Source organism: Lipotes vexillifer, unplaced genomic scaffold (genome assembly GCF_000442215.2).
Source record: "Lipotes vexillifer unplaced genomic scaffold, Lipotes_vexillifer_v1.1 scaffold977, whole genome shotgun sequence".
Classification (NCBI taxonomy): Eukaryota; Metazoa; Chordata; class Mammalia; order Artiodactyla; family Lipotidae; genus Lipotes; species Lipotes vexillifer.
The window spans coordinates 1,277,763-1,286,869 of record NW_006783088.1 but is presented as its reverse complement, the minus strand read 5'-3'; the positions used below and the strand labels follow the sequence as shown (position 1 = coordinate 1,286,869).

At 46.5% G+C, this 9,107-nt stretch overlaps 2 protein-coding genes across 5 annotated transcripts in view; both read left to right on the top strand.

The window, feature by feature from the left end:
* Window positions 1-1,419, top strand: part of CLP1 (cleavage factor polyribonucleotide kinase subunit 1) — a 3,174-nt gene extending 1,755 nt beyond the window's left edge. For all 3 annotated transcript variants that reach the window (XM_007455703.1, XM_007455702.1, XM_007455704.1), the window contains one exon: window positions 310-1,419. In XM_007455703.1, coding sequence (XP_007455765.1) covers window positions 310-981 — 672 coding nt within the window. In that variant the 3' untranslated portion in view covers window positions 982-1,419. The remainder of the gene's footprint in view (window positions 1-309) is intronic.
* Window positions 1,420-6,388: 4,969 nt separating this feature from the next.
* The window catches only part of ZDHHC5 (zDHHC palmitoyltransferase 5), a 23,302-nt gene continuing 20,583 nt past the window's right edge, over window positions 6,389-9,107 (top strand). Inside the window, exon 1 of one of the 2 annotated variants that reach the window (XM_007455700.1) lies at window positions 6,389-6,678. The gene's annotated coding sequence lies outside the window, so the exon portion shown is untranslated. The remainder of the gene's footprint in view (window positions 6,679-9,107) is intronic. The other variant, XM_007455701.1, reaches the window with a different exon arrangement.

Sequence of the window (9,107 nt, the reverse complement as noted above, 5' to 3'; positions counted from 1 at the left end):
AACAAAAAAAAAAAAAAAAAAAAAAAAAAAAAAAAAAAAAAAAAGTCAACGTCAGATTGGTACACGTTTCTATGGACCTGTTCTTAAGTGATTTATTAAATTTCTACTTAGGACATGAAACACAAGAGACAGAAGAAGCAACATAAAATAAAAATTAAATCCACGTTATGGGGTCACAACCACAGCCATTAAGAATGTCCATTTTTTTATATCTAATTCCACTTATTCTAAAGAAGGCTAAAAGAGCTGTGGGTTGGTTTGTTTCTGTGGGTTTTTTTTTTTCCCTCACCTCGATCCTTTCTTCTGCAGATTACATCTCGTTTAGCAGATGTGTTCAACCAAAGGTGTGAAGTGAACCGAAGGGCCTCTGTGAGTGGCTGTGTCATTAACACCTGTGGCTGGGTCAAGGGCTCTGGTTACCAGGCACTGGTGCATGCAGCCTCCGCCTTTGAGGTGGACGTAGTTGTGGTTCTGGATCAAGAACGACTGTACAATGAACTGAAACGGGACCTACCTCACTTTGTACGCACCGTGCTGCTCCCTAAATCCGGGGGTGTGGTTGAGCGCTCCAAGGACTTCCGGCGGGAATGTAGGGATGAGCGTATCCGTGAGTATTTCTATGGATTCCGGGGCTGTTTCTATCCCCACGCCTTCAATGTCAAATTTTCAGATGTGAAAATCTACAAAGTTGGGGCACCCACCATCCCAGACTCCTGTCTGCCTTTGGGCATGTCTCAGGAGGACAATCAGCTCAAGCTAGTGCCTGTCAGCCCTGGCCGAGACATGGTGCACCACCTCCTGAGTGTCAGCTCTGCTGAGGGCACAGAGGAGAACCTTTCAGAGACCAGTGTGGCCGGCTTCATCGTGGTGACCAGTGTGGACCTAGAGCATCAGGTGTTTACTGTTCTCTCTCCAGCTCCCCGCCCACTGCCTAAGAACTTCCTTCTCATCATGGATATCCGGTTCATGGATCTTAAGTAGAGACGAGCAGGAAACCTTGCTGCTTGGGGCATAGAGATCTTCTGGCCATCACCTAAGGCAGATGGGCTGAGGTATGAGAATCTCCCGAGGCCAGGCTGACCGGTAAATGGTGGACTACTCGAAAGCGTATATTCTACCTCTTAAAACAGGTGGTGGTAACCTAACTCTTCTGATCTTGAACCAGAAGGAAAACCATGAGAATATAATTGGTTTCTTAGATCACCTGAGTTGCCACTTTGAATGATCTGAGTTCCAGAGGAGTCCCATTTTTTTCACTGTGCTACTATGTGGACTAATTTACTACTGCTTTATATTCTGTGTATAGTACTTGTTAGCTTGTTTGTCCAGGATGAGAGAGTGAATTCAAAGGACTCCTTCCAATAAAGTTCATACTTGGGAAAAAAAAAAAAGATTTTAATAAACATTTTTGCCATATCACAGAAGTTGGTGTAATTTTTAAAATTTTTGTTTTCCCCCTAAGCATTATAGAAACATTGGAATGATTTATTGCTGAATGCCTAGAGGAGAAGAAAGCCAAGAGCCGACTTGTGAGCTAAGCAGGTGAATTTTTATGATGAGTCCCCTTTCCTTGGCACTTAGATAAATAGATGCTAAATCTGTTGTTTAATTGGAACCAGACCATAAGTCAAAATGTAAATTGAGCTTTCAGGTGGTAAGCTGGGAGAGCCCATTCTCTTTGATCTCTTGCAAATGATTGTCATTCCTGGTTTGGACTTGCATTATTGAGTAAGTATCATGATGCCTTTCATCCATTCATTCTTTTTTTTAAAATAAATTTATTATATTTTATTTATTTTTGGCCATGTTGGGTCTTCGTTGCTGCACACGGGCTTTCTCTAGTTGCGGCGAGCAGGGGCTACTCTTCATTGCAGTGCGCGGGCTTCTCATTGCGGTGGCTTCTTTTGTCGTGGAGCACGGGCTCTAGGTGCTCAGGCTTCAGTAGTTGCAGCATGCTGGCTCAGTAGTTGTGGCTCACGGGCTCTAGAACGCAGGCTCAGTAGTTGTGGCACACGGGCTTAGTTGCTCCTCCGCATGAGGGATCTTCCTGGACCAGGGCTCGAACCCGTGTCCCCTGCATTGGCAGGCAGATTCTTAACCACTGTGCCACCATGGAAGTCCCCATTCATTCTTTCCACACATTTTTATCATGCACCTATTATGTGACAGGGACCATTCTAGATGGGGGAACAAGATAGATGAAGTCTTGCAGAGCTTACACTAAACATAAAAAGGTAAGTGCTATGCAGAGACTTAAGATTGGGTGATAGGAGAGAGTGGCTGGGAGGCTTTTTAGATTGGATGGTCAGGAAAGGCCTCTCCTGAGCACACATTTTGAGTTAGGACCTGAATGGCTGTGTGAAATTGGGGCAAAATCTTCCTGGTGGAGGAAACGGTGCAAAACCCTAAGAAAGGAAAAAAAAACTTAATGTGTTGGATGAAGGGAAAGGCCAGTGTGGTTGGAGTGTAGTGAATCTGGGGGAGAGTGGTAAAAGTTGAGGCTGGGGTTGGGGGAGGGGGGCATCAAAGACCAGATAATGTAGGGCTTTTGTAATCCAAGAGTAGTGGGAAATGATGGGAGAGGGGTAATGTCTTAGTCCCTTCGGGCCGCTGTGAAAAAATACCACAGAGTGGGTAGCTTATAAATGTCAGAAATTTTTCACATTTTTGGAGGCTGGAGTGGCCAAAATCAAGGCACCAAGCATGGTCACATTCTGCTAAGGGCTGTCTTCCAAGTTGCAGGTTGCCTGTCTCAACTGTGTCCTCACATAGTGAAAGGGGCAGGAAGCTCTCTGGAGCCTCTTTTATAAAGTCACTAATCCCATTCACGAAGGCTCTACATTCATGACGTAAGCATCTTTCAAAGATTCCATCCTCTAATACCATCATCTTTGGAGATTTCAGCATAAGAATTGGGGTGGGGTAGGGCACAAAAATTCAGGCCATAGCAGGTGGTTGGACAGACGAATGACATGATTTATCAATAATTTACGTTGAAGAGATCGCTGCTGTGGGGAAAATGGGTTATAGAGGCAAGAGAAGAAGCAAGGACGCAAGTTAGGAGACTTGTGGTAGCTTCAATGCGAGAATGGATTAGAAGAGGGCAGCAGAGGTAGAGTTGGTGAGTAGATTGCCTTGGGATATTTTGGGGGTAAAATTGATAGGACTTGCTGATGGGAGAGGTGAGGAAAAGCAAGTGGAATCAAAGATGATTCCTACAGTTTTTGCTTGAGCAACTAGATCTGATCTGAGATTGGGGAAACTCTGGGAGAGGGGAAGAGGAAACCGCAGGAGTTCTACTTTGGCAGCGTTAAGTTTGAGCTATTAGTCATCTATAGGGGATGCCACATAGACAGTTGGAAACATGAGTCTGGAGGGTTGGGGAGAGTCAGGGTTGAAGGTTCGTGGGAGCTTTTGGCCTACAGAGGGCATTTAAAGCAATGGCATTGGATGAAGTCACTTAGGGACTGTGTAAGTGGAAATCAGAAGGAGGCAGAATAATGGACTTCCAGGGCATTCCAAACATAAGAGGTAAATTATAATGGGAGCTAGCAAAGGAGACTTGACTATTGATCTGGAAGCATGGATGTCGGTGTTGACCTTGAAGGGTGTTGTCTTGGAATGGTGGGGATGAAATCCTGTTGAAATATATTGAGATAGATAAACAGAAGTGGAGATGACAACTATAGAGAACTCTCAAGAAGCTTTGCTTAGAAAGGAAGTGGAGGTGGGGTTATGGAGTCAAGGGAGGGTTTGTTGTTAGGTTTTTTAGATAGGATGCCTCTCAGCATATCAACAGATTCTAGAGGGAGAGAATTTAATGATGGGTATGGGTGTGTTTTTCATTTTTCAAATAAAATGTCAGAAAATTCAGAAGAAAATGAAGGGTGTGGGATCCAGAGCACAAGAGGGGAAACTGCCTTAACGCAAGCAAAGACATTTCAGAAGGACAGGAGGGAAGGCAGCAGTATTTAAACATAAAAAGGTCTTTGGTGGTTTTGGTTCTGAAAGGGCATTCTTCTTTGCACCTAAATCCAAGCCTAGCATTTTGTTCCTGTCTTCCTGTAAATACCAGAGAGTTGAACTAAAAAAAAAAAAAGACCCTGTAGTTTGCCATCTATAGACACGAGGAAATGCAAGTGGAGAGGATTTAAAGAAGTACAGATACACTTCACTAGAAAAAAAAAAAAAACTATAAGGTATTACTTGACATATATAGCAAAGTAATTTATTTGAAGTTCAGTGGTCTGGATATCTCATTGTTTTAGTCTAGATCAGCGGTCCCCAACCTTTTTGGCACCAGGGACCGGTTTCGTGGAAGACAATTTTTCCACAGAACGGAGGGAGGGGGTGGGGTGGTGTTAGGCGGTGATGCTAGCGATGGGGAGCGAGCGGCAGATGAAGCTTTGCTTGCTTGCCTGCCGCTCTCACCTCCTGCTGTGCGGCCCGGTTCCTAACAGGGGCTTGGGGACCCCTGGTCTAGTTTTTACTGTGCAGTACTTTTCAGAAGTGGCTGTCAGTTTAAACCTTATGTTCTATTAAACATCCTTTCCAGGATATATCTTGCACGATCCCAAGGAAAACTGGATAAGAAAATGGAATCTCTCTCTAAACCTTGGGATAGTGATTATGCCACCATTAGTGCTCACCTATCTAAGAGCTTGGCATACAGTAATCCAGTGTCCTAGGGGAGTTTGGTATATGTGGTTGGTTGGAGGAATGTAGGATACTCATTCCTATTTAGCACTGTCTAGCCAAGAGAAAACAACTTACAGGTTCTTAGACTGTTGAAAGTGGGAAGAGAAAGATCCCTAATCCGTGAAGTTGGGGAAATGAAGTCTTAAAATCCAAGAAAAATATACAATAGGAAAATGACATTTGATTTCTTCCTAAGGAAACAACCTGATTTACAAATAGAAAATCCTCTATAAATAAAATATTGTATCTCAATACCTTACCTTTACCTTCTGTAAGGTCTAAAGTTTTAAAATTTTTCATTTTTTAAATGAACACTGTCATTAAAAGAGAACTCTCCAGTGTGATGCAATAAATGGCAGATTGAAGCCCTTAGCAAGAATGAACTAGAACCTGTTATATATGCCATGTCAGAGAAGGAACTAGACTAGACCTCAGAAAACAGAAGGTAGACTTTCTCCTTTCCCTTCCTGCTTAGTACTAACTTATCAGAGCACAGTCAAACCATCAACATTTGACACCAAAGCCGAGGACAGACCACAGGATTTAGAATCACACTTTACAGGTGAGACACCTTGGCTTCAGAGAAGTGGCTGGTGGAACACTTTTTTGAAAGACTATTATGTAATAGCCAGAGCAGCTTTCAAAAGAGAAATGGCCTTGAGCGAAATTAGAGAACACCGGGCCTTGCTCTTGGGCTCACAGCTGTGTTGGGCTAATTAGGGCAAAATGTGGCGCTGTGAGCTAAGTAGAGCTGGCCAGCAGCTCGCCAGGGACTGGAGCTTCTAGAGAACCTTTTCCTTCCTGTCTGTATTCCCGGATTGGGAGAGGTTAGGCTTGGGGGCGTCCAGCCTTTGTGTTGCGGTGAAACAAAGGGAAGTAAGTGGAGCCAAGAGCCGGCTCTCATTCCAGGGGGCTGCCACCGCCTCAGCGTGTATTCCCTGCGCCTCCTTCCACGGTTGGCACTACGGCTCCAAGGCTCGCGGCCGCTCTCCTTCCTCTTCCTCCCGTGCCTTAGGCAGGAGCTTCGGCCCCCACTGACTCTTCCAGTCCCTGCGGCCCTTCCCTGCGGAAGCCACAGCCCAGACTTTTCCATCATCCTGGAATTCTGCTGGTACCAAGGAACTTGTCGGACTGAGGACTGCTTCATAAAGATGGCTTTAAATAAAGTTTTCGCCATCCAAAAAGGGGGGAGGGATTGGGGGAGGGCTATTTAGTGGCCAAACCGCATTGGCCAATGCAGGAAGGGGCTGAAGCAGGAAGACGCAGGGGCCAGTGGATGATTGGCTACGGCAGAAGCCTGTCTAGACTGTACCATACTTATTGGAGGGGGGGTTGGCGAATTCGGGAGGGTAGCTGCTTGTTCTTGACACATATAATAAACACATATAATTATTTTTTACTTCTGAGGATTTCTGCTTCGATTCAGGAGGGGTAGAAAGCAGGACAAAGGAAAAAGGAATATTCTCTTAGCCATTTCCCCAGTTCCAACTCCTGCGCAGTACGCCCACCCTCCTCTCCCGGTTGCCTGCGGAGCCGGACGGCCCTGCGCGCGCGTTCTCGTTTTCTCGCGTGGTACGGCGCTGTGCTCCTGCAGCCAATCAGGCCGCGAGGTCGCCGCGGTCGCCGGGGTGCGCGCGCACGCCCTAGAGCGGAGTTGGGGTGGGGGCTATGGGTGAATGGGAGAGTGAGCGGGGGCGGGCACGGCGGCGCGAGCCGCATGAATGAGAGAAAAGTGCCCCGCGCGAGATGTCGCGCGCGCCCGGGACAGGGAGCCAATGAGAACGCTGGGAGGGCTCGAGACCCGGCACTGAGGGCAACGGCCGCGCGCCGGCTCGAAGACGAGCGTCGCTGGGCGGGAGCGCGCGGAGCGGGGCGGGCGTGGAGCGTGCGGGGGCCGCGCGCTGCCTCTCAGAGGCCGGACGGCGCTGCTGAGAGGCGGCGGCGACTACGACGGCAGCGGTAACGGGAACCGCGCCGGGGGTGAGTACTGGGGACACGGGTCCTTGCGGAACCGGAAGTGCCGGGCCAGGAAGGTGGGAGGGGAGAGTGACCTCTAGGGAAGGGGGACCAAGGAGGGGGGAGGTGGCTTGAGGCCCCATTCCTTCCCCGGGCCGGGTCATCCAACTGCGGCGGGACCCTTGGGCCCCGGAAACGGACGACGAGTAGAGGCTGGGGATCCACGGCTGCCGGGGCTCAGAACGGGTTAGTGTCGGGCCGCCGGGTCCTAGCCCGGGACCCCAGTCCCTCCGCTCCCGGCGCCCAGCCGCCGCCCCTTCCGCCCCCGGCCCTGCGCCCCGAGGCTCTGTCGCCTCCCGCAGCCTGCTCCCGCAGCCCGCTCCCGCAGCCCCAGTGGGCCCTGCTGCCGCGGATTCCGTCTTCTCTGTCTCGGCCCGCCCTGCCCCATACGGTGTTTCTCAGTGCCCCGGCTCCGCGCTGGGGACTGGGTGCTGTTCCCTCCCTGCGTTTCACGTCCCCTCGCCCCATTCTTCTGATACTTATTTTGGCTCAAGCCTCATCCTGTTACCTGTTCTTTCGCATCCGTCCGCTTCCTCCCCTACCCCCACCAGCCGGGAGCTCCACGCTTTTAGTACTTTGTACTTTATACAAGTGGGAACTCGAATATATTTGCCATTTTTTTCCCTATAGGAATCTGTTATGGGACAGGGCAGAAAGTGTTTTACCCACTTGGCCGCATGAAAACATTGAAATGAGAAGTAAAGTGACAGCGTTATGAAAGGAGGTGTAGGATCACTTATATGTTATACTCTAGACCGTTTTTCTGCCTTGGATTTTTCACTTACTGGTTAATGCCATCTTGTCTAGGTTGACCTTATATTCTCATCTCTATCCTTTTATCCCAGTATCCCTTTGTACTATATTAAATCTCTTCAGAATATTCATTATCACCCGTTCTTTAAATGCTTACAAGATTTATACTGCCATGTACTTTGGTACCTCGGTATAAGGTATATATGATAATACCCATATTAAACTTATGTTTGACTCTTCAGCCAGTATCTTGACACGTGGATTATTCCATGAAACGTTGATAACTGTGTTCAGATTTACTGTATTATACTATTATACCACTTTATTTCAACAAACAATACTTTTGCTGTCAGTCATGCTGCCATGTCCATTTACCCCTTTAAGGAGGTACTTGTATTAAACGTTTGTTAAAGCCTTGAAACCACATATTCTATAGTTTGTTTTATATATACATATTACTGTTCCGTAGATTAAGCCTGAAATGTGTCATACACATTCTTGTACACCTTTCTTATACTGGTATGGATCCAGACTGCTGGCTCTGATGAGCCACTCACCCTGCAGTCTCATCCCTACTACCCACAGTACATCCTTCTGCTAAGCCTTGGTGCATCTTTATTATACCCAATACATTCTTAGGTTTTGTCTTGTCACTTCTAATGCATATCCCCTAAACATCTGAGACACTGATATCTTTTGTTTCCCAGTATTGTACTCCCTAGATGCCGTGGCCTTTTATGTCTCTGAATTACTTTGGCAGTAATTAGCCCATGTGACTTTTCTCCTGTCAGAAAATATAATCTAAAATAATATATGGTGTTTAAATGATATCCTACCCTAGATAAAATATAAGCAGTGCAATTTTCCATCTTCTCTAATCTTTGGGGTTTTGAGGGGCAAGTCTGTAAAGCAAGAATTTGCTTCTCATCGTTAACAAAGTTACTTAAGCCTAAATTCAGAAAGTTGGGCTTTGATTCCTGTGGGAATCAATCTATTCTAATAATGCTGTTTGGCCCTCTAAAACTTTTTTTTTTTTTTTTTGAGAGAGAATGAATGAATCTTGAAGGAAGGCACTTTAGCCTTTCATGCCACAGAAAAGAGAGGAAGGGCTAAGTTCCAGGGTACATTGATATTTCACTGTTCAAAACTTCTGGTATTTTAATTTCAGCCTTTGGAATTAAGGAAGCTATTACTCCTCTTAGGTGGCAAAAAACGTTAAGTAAAATTTTTGGTCTGCAGATTCCAAGTTGCCATCACTGAGCAGGTAGTGTAGTGGATGAGAAAGGTAGAAAGGGTTTGTGTCGGCAAAGGGGCCTGTGAACTCTTGGGTTCTGAACCTGACTGCTCAAGTCATTCAGTGGAATGGCCTCAGGCGTTCTCTAGCCTTCAGTTTTACGAGTGGGATAAGGAACTGTGTCACCAGATAATGAGTTAAATGCTTTGTCACTAGATGAAAAGCATCCTACAAAATCCAAAGTGCTAATGTTATTTTGCTACTACCATCAACAGAAATAATTGTTATTTTTAATCATATAAGGGAAGGTGGGTCTCACTTGACTTCCTAATAGGCCAATGTAGGAATAAAAAACTGTTGAATTGGGAAGAAAAAGACCAGCCCTGCCCCGCCCCCGCCCCCCCCC